Source organism: Meleagris gallopavo, chromosome 5 (assembly GCF_905368555.1).
Source record: "Meleagris gallopavo chromosome 5, MGAL_WU_HG_1.1, whole genome shotgun sequence".
NCBI classification, from domain to species: Eukaryota; Metazoa; Chordata; class Aves; order Galliformes; family Phasianidae; genus Meleagris; species Meleagris gallopavo.
Genome location: NC_139408.1, coordinates 39887505 through 39912139, shown reverse-complemented (window position 1 = coordinate 39912139; position 24635 = coordinate 39887505). Strand labels below are relative to the sequence as shown.

Genomic DNA, 24635 nt, shown 5'->3' with positions numbered 1-24635 from the left:
AAAGGCGACCTGAACACAAAGACAGCTGCTGATCACAGAGGCTACCCCTGCAGTGTCCCCCACCAAAGCCTCGGCACATAACCCAATCCTAGTACATCTACATGTCCAAGCCCAAGCATAAACCAAACATACAGTATTAAGATACCCAAAGTAGCTTGCACATATCAATCTTGGGTCAGTTTACAACAAGCAGCAATGCTTATCTGGTGCTATAATGTCATCAGTCCTCTTGAACACAGCTGAATGCCTCAAACAAATTCTGATTAGAACTCAGATCAAAAAGAATTTTAAAACCAGTTTCATTTTAAAATCAGTTTTAAAGGGGAAAAAAAAAAATCACAATAAGATAGTCCAAACTATATGAACGGAGTCTGCAGGAAAAAGGCAAAATGACTGAAGTTCATTTCATTTAAAAACCTTAATGTAATTAACAATAATCATTACCAAAAAGCTATATTCAGTTTAGGTTATTTAAAGAAATATTTATGAGAAACCACAACATCCCTCCTTTCTGCAAAGAACAGACAAGAATACATACAGTATAAGGGCTTGAAAATATCACCAACAGTAAGAACTACATTTATGCATTGAAAGAAGTAGTAAACATTCACGTTTGTAAGACATATTTTTCAGAATAAACACAGGAGGAGAATTACTCACTTTCACAACAGATTTTTACCATATCACAGAAAAATCTTTTCAGTATAACAGAACAATGCACTAAAATTGCTCTCGTAAAACCCTTTCAATACTGTAAAAGTGTAAAATGAAGTTAGGTTTTTGTGGTAATTAAAAGTGACAGTTTTATAAAACAATCACCTGCAACAAGGTGCTGACAGTTCTGCACTCCCCATGATGTTGGAGTTCACTGAGTGTAAACTCAGGCACTAAACAAATCTGTTCACGTTGAAATGACCTTTCCTGCCTCACCTCTTCAGTATACTTGTATAACACCACCCATAAAACACCACCTGAATCAAACCCACCTCTCCCTCCCTTGAACCCCCCCAACTGTATAGCTTAAATACCTTTCAATAGGTCCTCAATCCTTCCAGTGTTGCCCAATTCATTGCCTGAGCAGGTACAGAAAGGCTCTCCTGTTGTGGAGGTGCATTTACTTTCATTTGAAATGTTGCAGCATGTGCTGCCCACCTGAATCATCCTGAAGATCACAGTGAGCACCTAGTCTCCTGAAATATATTTAAGCTACAGCATTTCGTATACGAAAGAGTAACAAAAAATAAGTTTATAAAAAGCTATTTCAACTGTACACTCAAAGCAGTCTCCAAGGAAGAGTAGATTCTATCTCCCTTAAAGAAGAGGAAATGCCTGTTAGGTTTGAGGATCTTCCCTAACTTTAGTTAATATTGTATAACAGAAGCATGATATGGTTCTCCACAGATGTATCTCTAAGGCTGAACAGCATCACACTAAAAGGTGTAATGTTAGCATCATGTTACATATACAAACACTGAAATTCTGTATATGTTATTGGTGTTCACGTGAGATTATCTGGAAATGATAGATGATAACAGAGTAAAGGAAGCTTGAATCAGCACAATATACTCTTCTTTATCATTCTTAATTATTATTATTACACAGATTTATAGACTCCACTCCAGTAATTGACAAGAATAAAGAATAAGCTAAAATGGGGACAGCGTGCACTGAAACTAAGTTTAAATATTCCAAGCTAGCAGTGTACATAGTCATCAGTAGAGGCAAAAATACTCTCAGCTGATGCTTTACACTGGCCCAAATTGCACCAGTTATGAGGAAATCTCTGTAGTTTGCAAATTGCTTAAACAAAGCATCTGAAATTTAAATGTAGAAGAGAAAAAAAAATGACAAACATATTTAAGAGAGCTTTCACACTAAAGTTTTTCTTCAGCTTTGTTTGGGACTGTGCTTGCAGTCTTCCCCATCCCAATTCTTTTGCATAAGAGACAAATGTCCGTATTACATATGTAACATAAAAGCCTCTCAAACCAACAGGAAGCTCTCAGTTCAATCATGCTTTATATACTGAAAAGTTAACAAATGGGAGAGTCTTATTAGCACAAATAATATAATTTCAGCCTACGATCTCAGCAACTCACAAGCTAAACAAGTTCAGATCCAGTGCATTTGAATGAAGAGGAAAAAACAAACAAAATCAACACCACCTGATGCTATAAAATTGGCCCTCAGATGTTATGGGCAACAGCAGCTTTCCAAAGCAACTACCATTTCCCAGCAGTTGGTATTGTCCCGTGAGAGTGGTTCAAAAGAGGTACAAGGGAAGAGGCCTTACTGTTTTAAGGAAAGAGGATCATTCAGAGAAAATTATCTCCAATTCCATGTTATATCTTCAGTTAAATCATCTAATCTCAATTACCTAGTTTTCTCATTTTATAAGGATGTTCATGTGTACCTTTCAAAGAAATACCTTGATGTACTGTGGTTGAGATGTTTTAAAATAAAATACATGTGCCTCTTAATCATTGTAACAACTGTTAAGGCAGTGGTTTTGAATAAGAACTGTGCCTCTTCATGAATAAGTAAGCATGTAAGAAGTTGGATGCTGGAGTTCCAGCAAAACTAGTTCTGTGCACTCTTTCCTTGAAATTCCCACTGCAATGCCTTTTTGGAATGGAAAAGACAGCATTCTTCATTCATTTCTCATGTAGAACTGTGGACTAGTTTTTCACGCTCTGTAGAAGAATTTTTTACCCTGTAACCAGATGCATGCCATTAATTTATCTTTTTCTCTAAGCTGTATTTTGAAATCCTTGGAAATTAAAGTTGTAGTGCAAACATGTTACACATTATTTGAATTAGATAAAGTTTACATTTTATTAGATAGATTCAATACTATGTTTTCTTTTAAGATGCTCTTCCTAGAGACTTAATAGAGGAACAATTCATTTCACTGTAACAGATGTAGTACTGAGCAGTTGTTAACCTTTGATGAGAAGGTTACATCAGATACCAAGTAAGGGGTAAATTAAACTGATGATTGCCCTTGTTTAATTGCTTTTGAGTAGTACTCAGTATGTTTGAACACACAGTGAATTATTACCATACCCTGCTGCTATCCATTAACACCAAGATCAAGAATTATTTTATTTTTTTGCTGCAGCCATAGAGAAGGTGATAAAGGCTTTAATTACAAGCAGATTTAATTTAGAATCTATTAGTGCAATTCATCCATGCATATGGAGGATGTTTTTCTCTGAACCACTCTGTAGGTTCAATGCTTCTTGTAAAGAATTAAGACTACCAGTTGTTAGTATATAGTCTTCAAATATCAACGACTTCTGCTTCCTTCACAATGAACACTAAAAATCTCAGACATTTTCTTCAAATGTTTGATATTTCAAGAAAAGAAATGCACTGGATCTTATCTGGGTTCCTTCAGCTTAAAATAAAACAATTCACTACTTGTATTTAACTCTTAAGAAAGACAGCAACACAACATGGACAACAACAAAAAGAACCACATTAATATATAAGCTTTCTCAGCATGAAAAAAGTCCCAATATTTTGTGGTTTACTCGCTCTCTGACAAACTGTTTTACAAAATAAGTAAATCTTCAAATCTTAAAAAGTTTATAATAAAAGTTTATAAAATATTAAGTACTGCAAAAACAGTAAGGACAGTTCACCTCAAGTTGTACTGAAATTATGATACATCATAAAGCTCTAGATGACATATTCCACAAACATTATAAACACTGGCTAAACTAAAATAACCGTTAAGCAAAATACTGTATTTGTTATTTTGCATTTTATATAAAGAATAAGTGCAAGTGATAACCTAACACTTAACATTACACAATGTCATACAGAGTCTGTGGATAGCTACTGTGGAAGATGGAGAAATGATCATTTAACAACTCAGTGATACAAACAACCAGCACAAAAATTAAGGTATTATCACAAATTAAACAGGTTTCAAAGCTCCAGGATGTATTTTAAACAGAAGCTGTATACTTACAGAATAATCTCTCTGACATCAGCTATCTCACAGACTTTTTTTTTTTTTTTTTTCAAATTAGGAGTTTTTTTGTTTTGTTTTGTTTCTTCATTTCTGCACTTACACTGAAATATTAGGGTCTGGTTTTGCTAGATGCACAACATTAAAATGACCAGGTTCGTATTGGGGAAAGAAGCAGATGTTGTCCACTATATTAAACCATTATCTTAGGAATAGAAGCCAGTTTCCTTGATGAAACAAAATAAGATAAAGCAGCAAATCTCTCTTCTTATGAAAAAAACCAAGGTATTTAGATCACATATTTAAGCCACATTTTACAAAATTATCAATGCAACTTTTCAGTAAATCTCCCTTCCAGTTCTTAGTTTTCCATTCTCTATTGTCAAACTAAACTCAAATCAGCCTGCAGAGCTGAAGCCCCAATATTCTTCTCAGGTTTGTGATTCTAATAAGGTGAACTTGTGGCCCAATCTGCAATTTTATCATTTTTGCTAATATTCCCCCTTCCAACTCTTTCTACGATAACTCAAATTAGTTTCACAACCTTCAATAACAGTGAAAGCACTAGTGTATATGCATAAACTGTTTCTGAGTGAAGAGCTAATGAGTCCCTATGTCAAAGCACTAAGCTTCCATGCTGCTTGAGTGGAACAAGGGATCTAAAATCTATCATCTTTATCCACAGGATATCAGTGCGCTATTTCCTGCACTACTGCATTCAACTACATACGTTCATTCATACACATGGTGCAGCCACTGGAAACAAAGCAGGGACTGAACCTCAAAAGGACATCATGATGATCACTTGATAAGGTACAGTGGCAAGCTGTGTCAGCCGTAAACAGCATACTGGGGTGAAAAGCTCCTTAACCTTCAAAGGCTTACTCTCAACTCCTTGTCAGCTACCACAGACTCTTCCCCAAGAGCTAGTAGATAATACACAGACTGTTTCTATGCATAATATGAACTTGTTCAAATACATGAAAAGTGATTTTTTAACTCTCCTTTCAAAATAAAAGTAGAAGTAATAATAACATGCTTTAAAGCTGCTTTGGAAATTTTAAGTCAATTTTTCCTTCAAATTAGTTTTACTTTATTTGTATGTGCTTTACAGAAAAGTAAATACAGCATGCACACAGGACTTTGTGGATCCAATGAGTTTAGAGAAGAACAGCACAAGACTTGAAGGCATTTTTGGTCAGAATTCCTGAATGTTTAAGTAGAACAGTTTCATGAAAAATAAATAAATCAAAAACCTTAGCTATTTTCTGCCAGCTGTCAAAGCAGACAATATGCATATCTCAAATTTGAGGCTAACTCAGATTGTTGCAGTTTGAAGAGTTAATTGCATGACATACCTCCCTCCCCACAAGAGAAAGGAAATGGAATAGGAAAAATGACTTGATTGAGGTAAGGAATGATATGGAATACTGATAAAACCAGGACAGATATAGCTTCTGATGTGCATACTTTAAATTTGAGGATCACTCAGATACAGCTTTTGACATGCAAAATAACAATGCAGAAGTTTGTGTTTGCCATGTTCTTCATTCTACAAACCCAACATAAGAAAGTAGATATTATCTTAGCTCTATTTTTTTTAATGTGGATGAACTGAGTATATGTGCATCTTTGTACACTTAAATATTTTCCAAGTACTTAGGAACAGAGACCTTCTTCTAGCTAAAATTAAATAAAGCAGGCTGACCCTGGCCAGAAGGGATTCCAAGTAGGTTTTTGCTATGTTCATTTTTTCCAGCTATTTTGTTCATTACTGATCTTCCAAGACATTGTCTAATAATGGTCATACAAAATCAAAATAGTCATGAAAAAATCCAACTAATTTGTATGGAATACCAAGAAATTCACCTTTACATAATGCACCACAACTTATTACACAAAGATAGATAAAAAAATTTAGCACGATTAAGATGCTAGTCTCATCTGAAACTGACTGCCATCCTAAACAAAAAAGATATGACAAAACATTTATCTTTATCAATAATTATAGAAGGGAGGTAGACATTTGTGATGCACGGTGTAATGCTCAGAATATGTTTGCAATACAATAGCTCAAGCTATGTTATAGCATTAAGTTACACAACGTTGTTAAGTTACACAACGTTGTACTCCCACACCAAACATTACAGTGCCAGAACACTACCTAGTACAAAGAGATAACTTAAAGAACTGGCAAACTACAGCTGCAAATGCTTATTTTAAAAAATATATACGTAAAGAAATGAAAGTAAAACCCTGCTACATCTTCATATCCCAAAATTAAACCAGAACAGTTCTGATTCCTTCATTCAGCTCATTTGCCTTCTTGCCTGGAAGGTTCGCAGTCAAGTTTTCAAGTCTTCGTGCATATGTTAATCCCCAGGTTGCACCTATTAAAGACAGTGCATTTAAAAGTCTGTGCCAGAGAACTCATCCATAATAGAAAGCTGCATTCAGATAGATTTTATATGTGAATAATTATAGGAGACCTGCAGAGTATACCCTCAGGTAAGTTGGATTTTGTCTTGGTGGAAAGTGTCTTCAGACAGTCTGTTCTCTTAGACTTTCTAAGGATTCAGATAATGCAACATTTTGCTTGAAAACTCATCCTAATTTCCGTCCTTAACCAGTAGGAGTCCAGCCATTCTCATACACAAGTTGCTTCTCTTTATTAACTATGCAAGCATACATTACACAAGATGTTTCCTGTACCTAGCTAGTTAATAAACAACTCCTTGCTTCACTGAAGAAGCCTCTGATCCACCTTATCTTTTGTAGATCTGTTAGCATGCTTCAGTGTATAAATTCAATGAAAGATGTTTTAATTCTACAACGTTTAGAGGCTCATAATTTGTTTAAACAGACAAGAGAAATATACACTGAGCATTACTGATTCTTGAATGAAATGCCACATAAGCACTAAACTTCACAAATGATAACCTTCGTACACTGATGCTCAACTACTTTTGGTACACTCGAAGCATACCAAACTCGAAGACTTACTTTATACTGGTTTAAGGCCTGGAAAAGCAAGAGTAAAAGCCCTGTTCTGATCTCGTAAATATAACTCATAATTAAGATATGGAGACATTATTTGGTTTGGTAGGAGCAGATTGGGGAGGAAATGTTCCTCCTGCTGCGAGGGAAGATCAGATTTGCGACCACCTGCAGAACCTGAACATCCAAAAGTCTAGGGTACTAATAAGATAGGTCCTGGAGTAATCAGCTGATGTAATCACCAATCCACTCACAATTATATTTAAAAAGTCATGGCAATGAGGTGAAGCCCCTGGTGACTGGGAAAAAAAGGCAATATCACACCCATTTTTAAGAATAGTAAAAAGGATGACCTCAGAAACTACCAACTTGTCGGTCTCACTTCAGTGCCAGAAAAGATCATAGAGCAGGTCCTCCTCGAAGCTATGCTAAGGCACGTGGAAGATAGAGAGGTGATACGAGAGAACCAGCATGGTTTCTCCAAGGGCTAATCCTGTTTGACCAACCTGGTGGTCTTTTATGATGGTGTCACTGCATCAGTGGACAAGGCAAAAGCCACTGATCTCATCTGGACTTCACAAGGCCTTTGACACAGCACCCCACAACAGCCTACTCTCAAATTTGGAAAAAGATATGGATTTGATGACAGCACTGTTCAATGGACAAAGAACTGGCTGCAGGATCAAGCCCAGAGGGTGGGGATCAATAGGTTAATATCTGAATGGAGACCAATGATAAGAGGCGCCCCACAGGGGTCAGTGCTGGGACCAGGACTCTTTAAAATCTTCACCGACATTGACAGCAGGGTCAGCAGCATCTTCAGCAAGTTTGCTGATGACACCAAGCTGCCAGGTGCTGTCAACACACCCAAGGGACAGGATACTATCCAGAGGGACCCAGACAGGTTTGAGCAGTTAGCCCAGGTCAAGGCAACCCTCACCACCAATACAAGCTGGGAGATGAAAGGATTGAAGGCAGATCTGCCAAATAAAGATACTGATGAGAAGCTGGACATGAGGCAGCAATGTGCCCTTACAGCCCAGAAAGCCAAGCCTGGGCTGCATCAAAAGAAACATGCACAGCAGGTTGTCTCTCTGCTCTGGTGGATGCCTCACCTGGAGTGCAGCATCCAGATGTGGAGTCCTCAGTAGAGGAAAAACAATGACCTGTGCAATTGCATCCAGAGAAGGGCCTCAAAAATGATCCAAGGGATGGAATCTCTTCTGCAAGGACAGGTTGAAAGAGCTGTTCAGCTTGGAGAAGACAAGGCTCCAAGGTGACCTGATAGTCACCCTTTAATACCTGAAGGGGAGCTACAGGAAAGAAGAGAACAGATTCTTTAGAGGGTCTATTATAATAAGACAACGGGAAAGCAATGGGAAAGAGGGTAGATTTAGGTTGGACATAAAAGTAAGTATTTTACAGTGAGTGTGGTGGGGCACTGGAACAGGTTGCCAGGAGATGTGGTGGATGCCCCATTCCTGGAGACAGTCAAGGTCAGACTGGACTAGCCTCTGGGCAATCAGATCTAGCTGTGAATATTCCTGTTCATTGCAGGGGAGTTGGACTAGATGACCTTTGAAGGCCCCTTTCAACTATAACGATTTTATGATTCTATTTATATTCACGCTAAATATGAATAAACTCAAATTTAATGCAAAAAAAGAAAGAGGAAGCAAAAAATGGTGAAACATGCAGTTTAAAAGAAAAAAATATAGTGGAAAAAAACACGAAGATCAGAGACTAAAGCAGACCACACACACAATTTACAGCCATTGTAGATCTATTGTCTTGCACATAAAACAAGCTGCTCTTAAGGAAATCCCCTTAATTTTAGTTTCTTGTGTATGAAAATATAAACATCTTAATTCCCACTCTGAATTTGGCATTAGAAGGGCTGAAACATTTTGCATCAATATGATTTTTAACAAAGAAAATAAAACACCAACTGCTATTAATTTTCACCAACATTTATCATATCTGCCTAGCCTTTAAAACATTGCTTAAACCTCATCTGTGACTTTACTTCTGATTATAACTCTTCTGCTTCTCTCTCTGCTCAGATTGCATAGAGATTGCAAAGCTCAGACTGCAGCTTTGTAGTCTCAGGATACTTTTTTGCACAGAGGAGCAGAGACACCCTTAAAACCATAAACCCAGATAGACTTCGGTCAATCAATATTAGAAAAGTGTTTTTCAAGTACAAGAAAAACAAATTTTTCAGAACTTACATCCACATTTTCTTCCTTCTCTGCTGATTCTCATTTAGCAATACCATTTGTAATTCAGCAAAGATCAACCTATACTTACTGATTGAGAATCAGATTGTTCTAAATCAAATCCTGTAAACCATTGTTTGCAGTCTGGAGCTAAGTGATGGACGTCCATTAGCATAATGAGTCAACACAAATCCTCCCAAAATCATTCCAATTTTCACCTAAACTTAGGATTTTCTACAATCAATTCAGACCAGTCTTACTACCTCACAGCACTAGTCTGGAGAACCAGAAGTGTGAAGGCAGTTTACAGACATAAAAATTAAAAGCTACAGAATAAAATAGCAGCACAAAGGGGTGGGCAATTTGTCTCTCTGTAGTCATCACCAGAATGATATCCATCATCGCCTGCAGCTGTCTCCCTCTCCTTGTTTGTTTTCTATAAAGACTTTTGCATATTGTAAAAACCACAAAATAGATGTTGTGGTAGTGTCATGTGAAAGATCACAGAAACATTCAGCCATAACTCAAATGTGCAGTCTCTCCATTGTAGAATGCAATTTTGTGGTACATACTTGGACTTGGTTCTTTGAATGAATTGTCATTGTCAGAAAAAATCTCACAAGAATAGATTTGATATTGCAACAACACTCATTCCGCATGATCCAGTTAGAGCTGTTCACACTAACGCCTCATGCTTCATATACAACATTGATACGAAATACATGCCATCTATTTTCCCAGTACTGCTGACTTATTCTTCATTGTAAATCAGGAGAAAAAGTAGTTTCAGAGGTTGTAATTGTTTGTCATGTAAGAGACAGTTTAGTTAATGAATTTCCACAATGTCTGAAGGAGTAATAATTTTAAAATGAATCCAAACAGAGCAATCGTAAATTAAACAATATCCAAGTCTTTGTTAAAGTTATCTTTGCCTTTTTATCTCTTGGAAAGATTATAATGAACGGTCCAAAACATACATGGTGTTAAAAAAACATGGAAACTATTAAGAAGTCTCTCTAGAATAATACAAGCTCCTTTAACAACCTTTAAAATTGTACTAGATTTGTACACAATACAACCCATACTATGACTGGTTTAGTGTAGTAATGCACAGTACAAAATGATTACTAAGAAATCTGTTAACTATTATAAGCAACAGAGCAGGTAAGGAAGAGTGAGAAGGCCAGAGTTTAGTAAATACTATCCTTAAAAAATAATTTTTATAAATAAAAGAAGTCTGACTTGGCATACCCAGAAAGACCTCAGAAGAAGAGGCCTCTCCAGTACTTATTCAAAAACATCCATCAGTTAAAATAAATAGAAGAATTCCTTCCCAAAAGCCAATTTGTTATTTTGTTAAAAATGCATAAAATGAGTTAATTTAACATCGGTTTTGCCTGATTTAATACTTATTTTAATTCTAATTCTCCTATGTTTAACATAGTTTCATAACTTTTTCCTGATACAAATATATTTCTCCTGTATTTTTATCATCATTTGAACTGTCTTATTTCTTTTGACACTGGAAGACTGCCTAATGGGAGGACAAGGCTTGAGAAACAGAAGATGGACAGCATCTTTGAACATGACAGCACACAGCATGCGGTACTTTTCAGTTAGTCAGGAAGACTGATCTCACAGAAAGCTTGCATGTCTTGCGAAGTAAAATGTCATACGCAGTCTCACATTTTAGTTGTCAGACGCACCTTTCAGTATTCAGCCTTTTCCAAAATAATTTTGATGTTAACTCAGTTCTGTGGCTTTCCGTAATTTACATAAGATACTTGAATTATACATAAACTAGAAATAACAAACTAGAAATAACAGTCTTAAAGATATTCAAGGAGCTAGTAGCAGTTTCAAAGTTCAAACTTATCTACTGTATATATAGTGACACAAGGCTCAGATAACATTTTCTATTTGAACATCGGTACTGTCAACAATAGACATGATAAGGGTGAATACCACACACACAAAAACACAGCAATGTACCTTTGCTATTCACAAATAACTGGCAAATCCTCCTAATTCACCATGACTACGAATGAACAAGAGAAAGTTGAACTAGTTGAGTTTTTGCTGCCAGTGAATATCTTTAGCATAAAATTGGCCAAACTGTACCTGCAGTGGCCAAGAGAACTTTTAGCACTAATACCAACCACAGTTCATAGCTTAGGTATCTAATGTCTCTAGATCTCTGATAATGCCAAAAAGATGACCAGTCAAAAAAAAATTCAATTGGACTCATTTGTAAGAAAAGAGTTAATACTGAAGACCAAATTACAGAGGAAAAACCTGTGCACCTTTGTCACTGATGCTGAAAAAACTCTCATTATGTACGTACTCTCATTGTTAAAAGTTCTCTATAAAAGATTAAAATTCCCTGTTGGTACTTCTGCACATTTTCCCTCTTCCTTCTATTGAGCACCACCTTAAGAAGAGACTTCCATTTTCTCTGTAACATCCCAGAAGGCAGCCAACAGCAATAAGATCCTATGTTTTATCCTCCTCAGACCTCAATAGCTTGCATCTTTCTACCTCTGCTCACATGCCTTGCATATTGTTTTCCAGTTAACAGACAATACAGAAGTCTTATTCATTGTAATAGTTGAAGAATACAGTTTCTTCTTCAGTCATGTCCAACCTCTTTAGTTTGAGAAGCTACAGAATTCCAGCCCACTTAATGTTGTTTACTGTGGGTTTTGGTTTCATTTGTTTTTTGTTTTGAAAGAAGAAAAGTATTTCTTTGGGGAAAAAAAGAGAAAACACCAGGACTTGATTTTATTTTCATTCCAACACAAAAAGAGAATCCAAAACTGATGACGGTGTAATGGTTCCCAGTCATACTCCAATCATTTTAAACTTCTGAACTTTATAACAAAATTCTAACTGAAGCCACTTAAAATGCTGGCAAAGAATGCAAGACTTACACTTCGCTTCAGAAACGTTCTGCAATATTCCTTGCGTTTCCACGAGATGTTGAACATTTAAAATTCCTCTTTACCAGATTAAGACCTTCAATCATTCATGTTAGGTCTGTATATTGTACTGGAATATTCTTCATGGTTATTTACACCTTCTCTAATCTCCAATGAAACATCAACAGCTCCCCAGACCATTCAAACCCTGCAAATGTCACATCCTTCTTCCAACATAAATTAATGCATACAACATGGAAAACATGACCATCAAGCAACATGACTAGTCTTTACCTCTACTAAATTTCTTAACTACTTATTTAGAATGGAAAATAAACCCAATAGTGTTTTGCCCCCAACCATCTCCCCACCTTATAAGGAAAAACACAAACAGGATGAAAAAGTTTCTAGTCTTAGTCTCTTTTTCTCACAGAAATCCAAACTTTCACTAAAGCCATTTTCACCGAAGATGTTCTTCATTAATATTTGCTCTCAAAAGAAAAATAATTCTATCTTCCTTCAAGGCCATGCTATTTGGAACTACCCTGCAATAGCAAACATCAGTTGTATTGATTCTTCCCACACCAGATAAGAATGTAATCAGTTCTACTTAACTTCCTCAGTGAGAAAAAATTCTTATTCCATTTCATTCTTTCCTTTCTGAGAATAGTAATAAAGCACCAAAATTTCAGACATATTAGTGACAAATTATATTCACACTGTTTTTACAGTTCTTGAATACATTCTATTGCTACTGAATGCTATAAGGCCTTCCTCTCATTCCCCTTTCTTCTGGCACCAAGATTTGCCTCCCTGTTCATCCCATTTGACAATTTCCACAAACTGAAGACTATCTAAGGCAGGTTAATTTGGTGAGTTCTGAAGATACAGAAAGGACTGAGAATGACGTACCTTATTTCATCACGATAGCTTTCTTTAAACATACAGACAGATGTTCAGGTTTGACATAGATGTTGGTTTAGCTATACTCACTATGTGCAGTTGCAGAAAATCACCGAGTCCAGGGGCACTGTCAATCCGTACAAGAATGCCATCCTTCACTGTTGTGCTGAAGCCCACAGCAAGACGATCAGTCCTTGTGCTTGGTCTGTCATTAGCTGGCCAGGTGTACAAGATGAGGCCTCCACTCTTCCCAAATATATATGTGGCACCAGCTAGAAAACAGAAAATTCAGAGACAAAAGCATTAATTACACACAATTTATTTGTCAACTCTGAAAATAATTCTATAGCTTCTAAAAGGTATACATACAAACATATGCTTTCATTAGTTAATGTGGTAAAAATCAAGATATTCCACTGACCATGCTACTGACAGCACATAGAAGGAACCAGGAAAATTAAGTACATGATGAAAACATATTTCCAGACTTTGGCCAGTAATAACCGAGACAATGTACACTAAATCCTCTTTTGTGACAGATGACATTGTGAGCTCTCCGATATTGATAACATGCACTCTAAGATGCACAAAATGGTTATTTAGACTATCCTATCCTGCTTACCATATGCATTCTTCCTTCTATAAAGTCACAAGTTTCCCTTCATGGAGTCACAACTCTGAAATGCTAGACTAGACTTTTTTTTCCTAACAGAAAGAGTTATGAAGTTGAAGTAGCTTTTTAAAAATCAGACAAAATAATATCTGTTCCTTCACCATTAGGGTTGCACTGCTAGACTCAATTTCAAAAACTCAATTTCTTCCTTATGGAAGGTGTCTCACTCACATGAACTTGGAAAAAAGATGCAAATATTTCCAGTAAGTAATCCAAACATGTATGTATGTTATTCAAAATATCCTAACGTTCCTACATGCATAACAGTGGAAGAATCACAAGCAAATAAGCAACCATCTACTTTTGGTATAAATCACTCCAGGCATTTTTACTATATGCAACCTGCTGAAGTGTATTTCAGGTTCCGAATGAAAGGTATTTCAGTTCCTAAATCAAGGCAAGCAGTCTGAGATAAAGTGAAGAGCTTACCAAGAATTACTGATTTTATTAGTGCTTAATATCATCCCAGACAATGCTCAATAACAACACTTGTGAAAGGTGAGAGAGAGAACACCACAAAAAAAAACAACATCCAAATCAGACATTGTTTCAGAAACATGGGATTTAGTTCCATTGGGGGGACCCAAAGGGAATATTTGGCCTCTTGGAAGCTGTCTTGTCTTCAGTTGAAGACAATTCACATCTGCGTACTTTTTCCAAAACTTTTGGCTATCTAGGACAGGTGTTTCTAGCACCATTTCTCTTTACAGTTGATCTGGAAATTTATTCCTTTACCTTGTGTTTTGTTTTCTATTTAAGTTGTTTTTTCCTGGTTTATTTTTCAGACAACAAACCTCCACATTAACAATGGCAATCTCGGCTCAGTAAGACATGCAAGTGAGCAATTTCCACTGCAGATAAAAAAAGCTGAGAAGCAGAAGTATTCAGAAAACATGTTCTCACTTGTACTCAACACTGCAAGTTACGAGCAGGATTTTTATGACCCAGCCTCTGAGCCTCTTTGAAAACACAATCAAAATGGCCATCCTAGATCCAAAATTTCAGGTGGGTCAGAAACGTATCTCAATGCCCCAGCTACCAACTGCACCTGAGTCTGTAAGTACAATAAAAAAAGATCAGAAGCTATAGAAGATCAGAAGAATAGAAACCCAAACCACTCAGCTCTCATTTCAGCATCAAGTATGAGAACTGCAGGAAGTAGACTGCAGGAAGTACAGGTAAACTGGGTACATTTTTTGGTCTGAGAAAAACCACAACTAATGCTATTCTTTATCCCGTCAAGTATACGAACCAGCAATGTGCATAAGTAACCCTGAAGAGAACAAGTGCAGTTAGATGCAGAAAGAGTTGTATTTTACACTCTACAACTTCATCTCTGCACTTACCCATAAAGCTGCAGTGCCACTAAAACTGAATATCACATATTAGTAGAAATAATAGATACACTTTGCCCTCATTTAAGAGGCTTCTTCTAGAAACCTCAACACACACTACCAGGGCAGCAAAAACTCAAGCACATAGAAGGAAAATTTATAAATAGCTGACTCAGTGACAGAGTAAAAATGTATTCATGTTCCCATCATATGCATACCTACCAGAACACACCATCAGTAAACTCTAACAAATGTGTCTGAAGTCATAGTGAAGCAAGAAATTTTCCTCTTGAGTTAGAAGAACACAATAGCATAATGGAGCTTTGAACACAATTTCATTTTCAAAAAGATTAATTCTACAGACTGAACTCTTATCTGTTGATTCAGCTTTAGACTCAAGATGGGGAATACATAACATGCAAAATATAGATAAAATACTTTTGTAAGTTTGTTTTAAAACCCATCCCCTAACTGTATATGTTAACTCATCAAATTAGTTGGCAATGACGGGAAATTATCTATAGCTTCTGCCGTGGTCTGGGAAATCAACTGTCCACCACAAACTACGTAACAAATATCCTCCTTCAATTTATTAGCTTGTTCTTAAAGTTGTGCCCTGCATTACAGACTGAAACAAGGCACAGCAGTTCGTTAAGTAAAGCAAGATGAGTTTATTTATTGTTAATGAACTCATGGATTAAGATTTGCTTTCCAAAACTATTCTCACTTGAATTCCAAGCAAGTTTATATGCAAAGAGAAACTTCTGCAGTACTTATAGAAAGACAGATGATTTTGTTGCCTCTCTAAGAGCCATTTGGATGCAGGTAGAGCATGTCAGAGCTCCTGTGAATGCCAATTATAACCAATTATGTCTTCATAGACCTGTCACGGGACTTAACAGATTAAGAGAGCTCTTTTTTCCCCTTAAAGAGAAAGGTTTCATTTCTAGGCTTATCTTGATGACATTCACTACAGTCAGACAACCACCAAAAGATCACTAGCCAAATTAACCTCATAACAGAAAGCTGATGGCTTGCAGTTGTTTCCTTATTCATAGAATGGTTTGGATTGGAAGGGACTTTTGAGATAACCTAGTTCCAACCCCTCTGCTATACACAGGGACACCTGCCTCTAAACCAAGTTGCTCAAGGCCCCATCCTGGCCTTAAATGCTTCCAGGAAGGGGGCATTCACAGCCTCACTGTTCCAGTGTTTCACCACACTCACAATAAAGATACCTTACTGATATCTAGTCCAAATCTACACTCTTCCAGTTTTAAGCCATTTCCCTTTGTCCTGTCACTACATGCCTTTATAGCTCCCTTATATAAGCTCCCCAGCTTTCCTGTAGGCCACTGTCAGGTTCTGGGAGGAGGGAGAAATCATTAATATTGTCCATATCAAAGCTACTTGCATGATAATAGCTGGCCTGATTAACTTATCTATGCGTAACCGAATGCACAACTATTTGTTGGGTACATCAGTGTCCCCTTCCCTGAGGCTAGTCAGGATGTGCACTGCCTTGTTTGGAAGCTGATAGCATGTTAACATTTACACCAAAAACATTTCCCCAAGAAATATGAACAGAAGTGTTATAGTCTAAACATGAGGTACAGACATCAAGTAAAAACTGGGGAGGAAGGATAATCAGAGTTACTACTACAGAGCCATCACATTAGGAAAAAAGTATTTTAAAAACACAAAAGATTTTAATTGCATGCTTCTATTTGACTGTAACAGCTATGACTTTATGGAGTTTGAAACAAGATAACTGAACAAGACAGAAAGTAGAATTACAACTCTAGACTTCAGAAGGCGAGATTTCAACACTATTACACAGTATGACAAGACCATACAATTTCTGATTGGCCTTGTTTAAGCTAGAGCAAATGAGCAGGTTGGACTAGTTTACCTCTAGAAGTTCCTTCCAATCTTAAACAAATAATTATGTTTCTTTGTTGTGCAGTACACAATTGTAGACTAATTAAGCAAAAGGAGAGTTAAAACAACTCATGAAATTACGGTCCGTTCAGCTTGAGATCCTCTTGCTGTACCTAAGCTTCGTTACATACTCCTTTATTGCACAAGGGCATGCATTTCTTTCCCCCAAAGGTATTCTCTATTCAAGACTGACAATTGATAATACACTGTTAATGAGCATCTACTTGATATTTAGTTTTTCCTCATTGTTCAAGGCTTAGTTATATACCTCATTTAATAACCAACTCCAAAACTACAACAAGTACACCATGGAAGCAGGGAATTCTGAAAGGATGATTAATTCCATGGTATTTATTTTTTCACTCTTTCCACTGAATTGCTTACAATTCATTAACAAAACTGTGCACAGAGGTATTTCCCTACTCAGTTGTGAGAAATCCCATTTCTCACAGTGCCCTAGGCCACATTTCCTGTATTAGGTGAAGAATATGCTCGGCTACTGTGCTGGAATGTTGTACACAAGATTTGGAGGTCAGAGAAAACAAGAACTAAGTAGGTTGCTCTGAAAGTAATGCTTCTTATTTATTTCCATGAAAGCTTTTTACAGATACTATTACAAAGATCACAAAAACAATATTTGCTAGAGCAAATTCTCAGCTACAAAACATTGTTTTTCAATAGACTCTACTATTAGCTATTCATTGCATTTTTGCCAGCAATGAACAAGAGCCTGAATGACCCACTCAAAAAAAGTCTACACCAGCAGAGGTGCTCTACACTCACCACTGCTGAAATACACCACCTATTATTGTTTCACTGTGCTAAGATTTGTTGTTTGGTCTCCACAGATTTGCAGTCAGTGCACATCATTTTTTCGACATGAGAAATTCAGCGACACACCTTTGCTTCACATACATATTCCTATGTCAGATGGCTTTTGTCAGTCAGACTGCCTCTCTGCTGCCATCTGTCACACAGCAACAGCATGTAATGGAATACTATCTGGAAGGCTCAGCCTCTACTGTCATATCACCAGCATCCACCTCTGACACCGAGGGCCAACATAAAATAAGAGGCATTGATTTCAGAGCAGCCCAATTTAAGGCGAAAAACTCATCACAAAATTTCTAACAAGAATTATCAGCAGTTATAATCCATAGCAAGAAAAACCTCTGTGTTGTGTTAAGTAAATATTTACTAGAAGTTAGCACTACCATCTTTAATTTTAGACCACTAGCCACTTTTTCTAATCATCATTCTAAATTTTCAAAACATATCTTAAGGAGAGCGTTCTTCAATCAGTGCAGAACTGCAACAGCTCTATCCTGCCTAGAATTATTCCCATAAAGCAGTAGAGAACAAGTCTGCCATATTTACACAAGATACAACTTCTCTCACGTCCCTGGATCCTGCAAGCCTCCTGATGTTAAATAAAAACATTCTGTATTTGCATCCACTAAGCCATTTTGTCAGCAGTCCATTTTCTGGGCTACACTACAACTCCAACACACTTTTAACTCGCTGTGGCTAGGAGAATGCAATGTTTGACAGATACTACAGCCCACGAACTATAGTGGCAACAGCACACTGGGAGGCAAGTATGAGTTTAATGGACTATGAAGAGTATAGTTCTAATTTTTACAACAAGAAAGTACCTTCAGCATTAAAATTACTTAAAGATTCAGGTCAATTTAAATTGTAATTGTTGTAATAATTATTGGAGTTAACAGAATAAAATTTACCAGGACCCCACTTTACTTCACACTGACACTGTCACAGGCAAAACAATTTCAACTGGTATAATTTCATTACATTTTTTTGACAACTAACAAACTTTTTATTAATGATTCAAGCATAAGGAAATAAAGACAACAAATAATTAAATGAACACTTCAGTCTGGGGAAGGGGGAGGAAAGGTATATTCCTGAAGTGCTGGTCTCCACAGGCCTTCCTAGTGTCTTACATGTCAAACCCCAGGGACGCCTGACTTTCTGTGACTTGATAATACAAATGGAGAAACTGAAATCTAGACAAAAGCATATTCATCAGAAGGAAAGTTTCGCTGTTCCTTCCCCTAAAGGCCCTCTCTCTGGCACTTACCAGTCCAGTGCCCTAGTTCCTGCCTTCCCCAGTCCTCGAGTTTGAAAGGTCTACTGATGCAAACACCTGCTTAATAAGAATAAAAGGGGTTGAAAACACTTACAGGTAGTTAATCATCATAATCTCACTCACTTGACTATTCTGTCACAGAATCCTTCATAGGAAAAAAAATAAAGACAGACCTTATACTTCTTATTTAATAACTGCTAAAATACACTTTTAATTATTAAGGAGTTTTAAATTGCTTATGAAGTAAACAAAGCCATGAGAAAATGCAAAGCTTCCTGTCTCAAAAAAAAAGCAAGCTTCTGTTCACAAAAAGAGTTCACATGAACAAGCTTTTTCCTCTCAGGGCATTCACTAGTCTCTTGACAAACCCTCTTAAGACCCAGATTGAATACTATACCCATCTCATTTCTCATGTATTGATATGAAGCAAATTTTATTTCCACCATTAAAATGTAAAGGAGATGCTTCCATAGAAAAAGGAGGAGTTCAGAAATCTGCAAGACTAACAAAATGGAAGCAGCAATTTGGATCATGCCTTCCCTCTTTCTTTGTCTTTTTTAATGACAGCAAATTAATATGAGTCACTTTCCTCTCAGTATGTGTGCATCAGCCAGCAATCGAATCAGACAGTATGCTGCTTCTTATTAGTTACACTGCATTAAAAAGATGGGAAGAAAAGAGGGGGGAGGAAGAAAGTTTTCCTTTAACTACTAAACAGTCCAAGATAGCTTACACTCTAACTAAAAATTTCACCTAAATTCAAGATAGTGGGAATACTGACTTTTCCCCCAATCTGAATTTGTGATGGGGATGTTTACAATCTCAAAAGGAAGGTAAGAATTAGCTGCTGACTGACATGGACCCAAGATGACCAAAGACATATCAACTTAAACATAATAGATTACAATCAGGAAATAACCTTAATATTTTCATTTACATAAAAATGTATCAACTAGTTCATTGTTATGTCTTCAGTATAACTATGATCTTAAGCAGACACCTAGGGAAAACTAAGGAAGTAGCTTGCTCTTGTTCTTAAAGTACCCATCCAGACTGAGCCCTTTTAGCAGTTGATTCAGCCCACTGTGATTTGTTTACACAGTAATCATACCTCATTCTAAAGTACTTATCCAGTCTCCCCCTGAAAGCACTGAAAGTTCTGCATTCAAAATAAAGGCTTACAAACCCTGATAACAATTGCTTACATAATTCTGCCACTTATGTAGTGAATTGTACCATGTATATCATGTGCCCCATCGAAGGTCTTCTGACAGCATCTTACACTGTACTAAGATGACTACAGCCATTAGACAAAGTAACTATTCCCCTTTAATCAGTGCTTGAGTGACTGCAACTAGTATAATGATTCCTGTTTTGGAGGCTGATAATAGAAGACAGACATTGACAAACTGAAGTTCAGTGAAGTCCTGTCAAGGAAGCTGAAGTCCATCTCACGAGGAGAGGCCAAAAGAATCAGGCTTATTCAGCTCAGAGAAGACAACTTCAAGGGGACTTAAGGGCAATCTCAGAGCACCTGCATTGAGGCTTATGAGAAGATAAAGCTAAGTTCTTAATTGCTGAACAGCTTGAGAGCAAGCAGCAACGGACACTGTTTGAAATAAGAGATTCTGACTTCACACAGTAGGAAAAAGCTTTTTCATCATAAGGATGGACAGATAGTCAAAGAGGTCATCCAGAGAGATTAGGAGTCTCCATGCATGGAGTACTCAACATGTAACAGTGTAAAACCGACCTGACCTCACAGATAACCCCGCTTAGAGCAAGGGTTTGAGGTAAAGATTTTCATGGTCCATTTCCAACCTGTTAATCATATGAACAATTACTTCCTTCATATTTCATAGTTGCACTTTCTAAATAGACTGGTTGTTCACTTCTCAGACTGAATGACACAGTAATCTGTCCCTGTATTTATTCCCACAGAGTCAACCTTACCATGTAGACAGTCACAACTCCTAGCCCTCAAGTCGTCTCTTTCAAAAGAGACCAGGTTGAGTCAACAACCTCCACAGCTTCAAGCAGACATACAACAGACATCAATCTGGAAAAGGTTCACAAGGGCAATCCCTCCAGGACTTTTCTGTGCACTGGAGCAAAAGAAAAAATATTCTACTAAAAATATGCATTGCTCATAATAAATACAGAATTTGCTTTAGAGGAAGACAAAAAAACAAACAAAAAAAAGGAATGAGCCGAAAGAGATAAAAAGAAATTACTACAATACAACTGAAAAATAAAATATGAAATTTGCTGAGTAGAAGTACCCAGAAAACAGTGTCCAGTTACTTTGATTCTTTCAAGACTGGTCTAGGAGCAAATACCAGGGACAAAAAGTCACCTACTACCTGGAGAGAGACTTCATAAGGTCCAGCTGTGATTAAATTCAGGAAAGGTAGATGGAAGTACTTCTTAGTTGCATTCTGCTGCCAAAGAGAAGCTGGAATCTGAATGTGAATTTTTATTCCTTGGCATTTCCTAATAAAACAGCCCACAGAGACAATACCCTTGGAGAAGCCTAGAAGGCAGTGTGCCAGAGGAGCTGAACTCAGAGACCGCTGTTAACAGACAAAAGTACAGTAGGATTGACAGCACATTTGGGGCCTGAATTGAGAACAGGTATGTTAGTTTACTACAGTACCTTTAAAGAATCTGAATAAGAAAATGGCCTAGGTACAGCTCATGATGAATGGGAACTGAAGCGCTTCTACTGACCACAGGCAATTCAGCCCTTCTCTTAAAAAAAAGATATATATATATATATATATATATATATATATATATATGTATCTTTAGTTTTGATCCTTAAAGTGTGTCTTATTGCATTAAAATAAAATATAAGGAGAAAATAGAAGTACAAACACAAGTTCTGTTTTTTTCACTTCCATTTATTCGTCTCACGAGTCTTTAAGAAAGAGAACATCTAGCTTGCAGACTACAAGGTTTTGCTTAAACATAAGTAAATCCTCAACCATCCTTACAAATCTGTTTGCATTTCCCCTGTCACAGATAATAGATGAGTAAATAGAATTTACATTTATGGCCTCCACAGCAGGAGATCAAACCCAATCTTTCAGGCTTGAATGCTGAAGAGGGCTGGACTCGAAATACTAGCTATTGGATATTCCCCAGAACCACAGAAAGTAGCTAAATCACTTAAGTTAACAGCACAGCTGAGAATATGAAGCAGGTTTTCCAAGGTTTAACTTGCTGACCATTAGCATTTCAGTTCAGATCAGAAGCATGTTTCCAAAATTAGTGAATTCCATTCTGAAAACCCACTCTCATGCTACTTATTATAGCAAACAAACCAGTCCTTTATAACTAAATTGAATCGATTTGGTCTCCTAAGGAAAGCTAAGCTCAGGGTTCTGAGCTTTTTAACTTGACATCAAATATAACATCCCAACACAACTACTGGAAAGCCAGCAAGAAAAGAAATTTATGTTTAGAAGCTCACCTCTCCCACAATCTCTCCAACCTTTCCCCCAAGGTTGCATACTTGGAATGTAAAAACCACTATTCAGAGCCGACAGCACAACACACAAACCTTTTCATCAACAATATACATCTTCTCTTACAGTTTTTTTCCCCTATTCTCACCACCACAAAAGAACAGGTACCAGTAGGAGAGGTGGACATACGTGAGCATTATACAGGCAATCTCTTTAAAAGGTATTGTACCAAAGTAAAAGGCAAGCGTAATGGTTGTTTAATCATTCTCACCATGAAGTGCCAATTCTTTAGTCTCTTATGACATTCATGAATGATGCAGAGGGCTGGCATGATGAATGCAGAGCAATTCCAACTGACAGATACTTTCAGAAAATTTATATCCTTCCTGCACTCCCAGGACAAAAGGACTCTTGAGCTGAGTTATCATTTGTTCCATGAGAGGATTTACAGTCTTGCCAGTAACTCCTTTTACCTTAGCCTATAAAACATTTATTTTGATATACTGATTGGGACCACTCAAGAACAATTGTATCTGAAAAAAGTCAGCTAGGGAGAGAAAAAGCAATGTGGTTCTGAGTAACTTATTCACCTTGACCTAGGACTTAATTCTCCTCAACCAGTTTGCTTTGTCTTCGGTATCAGCTCTTTCCCAGTATCCTCTGCTGTTCCCATTACAATTATAATATCACTCAAGGGAAACATCTAATATCCCATGCCTGACTACCTTTCTTTTCAGGGTAAAATACGAAGTTGAGCAGCAAAAAAAAAAAAAAAAAAAAAAAGACCAAAATCACAAAAACCAGTGACCACAGACCTTTCTTATTTCACTAGAAAACAGCTTTGCAAGGCATCAGTTTTCACACTGTAACATACAGCCATGGGTTTTCTGTGGCAGAGCTGCACCCAGGCCTCATCTGGGGGAGCAGGCTGATACAGGCATGCAACACCACAGCCCCAGCAGCACAGGACAGCTAAGAGGTTCCTACTGCTATGATGAACGCATCAAATAGATTTGCAGGCCAAAATACATTGCACAAAGGCCAACACTTCTTCCCCCTGGCAGAGGATACTAAGGTTCTTACAGCTTTGATATTCATCCACTCTGAAAGTTCTTCTGCCAATGTGTTTTCCCCAAAAGCTCAGCAGTTGAAATTTAGACTATGAAACACATCTCAGATGCCAAGAGTCCCTGGCCTTCAGCTACATGGAGCAATATCCTCACTTGTGTGATTTGAAAGTGTCTCTTGTGTATTGAAAGGGCTGTGGGCTGGCCACATTGATCTAACAGTAATAGCAATTTCTCTGTGCTTCATTTTGAAAGTATTAGGCAATTTCAAACACAGAAACAATAAGTTTCTATGAATATTACAGATAATACCCATAGCAGCCTCACAGAAAAAAAATGTAATCTCTTAAAGTTTTAATTACATTTTTCACTACATTTTATCACCTGCATATAGCAGTTGATCTTAAGTGCCCTGATACATCCTACTCTTGTACAGGACTTCTATAAAATAAGGATAAGATGCTTGAAATGCCTTTGAAATTAGTTTATCATCACATTAAAAGGCATCACATCACACACAATGCTATGGTAGGCTACTAACATATGCTAGCCAAACACCTACCTAGACAAGGAGAATGGACTCAGTTATCTTTACAGCATTCAACATGTATTATTAAGAAATTTTAGAGAATCTAAATTAATAAGGCTGAGGAAGAGGCTAACGCTAGGCAAACACTACCTCTTACTCTCATCAATAAATATTTCCTTCATTCAGATCATTTAAGTGCAACTCCATCACTATTTCATGGTCAATTGCCAGCTGTAGTCCCAATAAAGCATTGTTAACTCCCAAATAAGTGACCTATTAACGAAGGGAAGAAAGCTTTTTTGAGTTCACCTTCCAGATGCCAAAGTCATACAATTCTACAGGAAGTTCAGTTTTGTGCTTCCTGAAGATGGGACAGAGAAATCTCTCTCAAATAATCCAGAAAAATAAATACCAATAAATACTCTTATTCTCTCCTGTGCTATAAATGCAAACTATTGATCTCTCTCTTGCTCTTTCATGCCTTTCACACACTTT

The 24635-nt window shown here is 37.0% G+C and overlaps 1 protein-coding gene across 19 annotated transcripts in view; it reads right to left on the bottom strand.

The window, feature by feature from the left end:
• NRXN3 (neurexin 3) overlaps window positions 1-24635 on the bottom strand; it is a 947214-nt gene that overhangs the window by 226418 nt on the left and 696161 nt on the right. For all 19 annotated transcript variants that reach the window (XM_085225422.1, XM_085225425.1, XM_085225424.1 and 16 more), the window contains one exon: window positions 13107-13288. In XM_085225422.1, the coding sequence (XP_085081548.1) occupies window positions 13107-13288 (182 nt within the window). The remainder of the gene's footprint in view (window positions 1-13106; window positions 13289-24635) is intronic.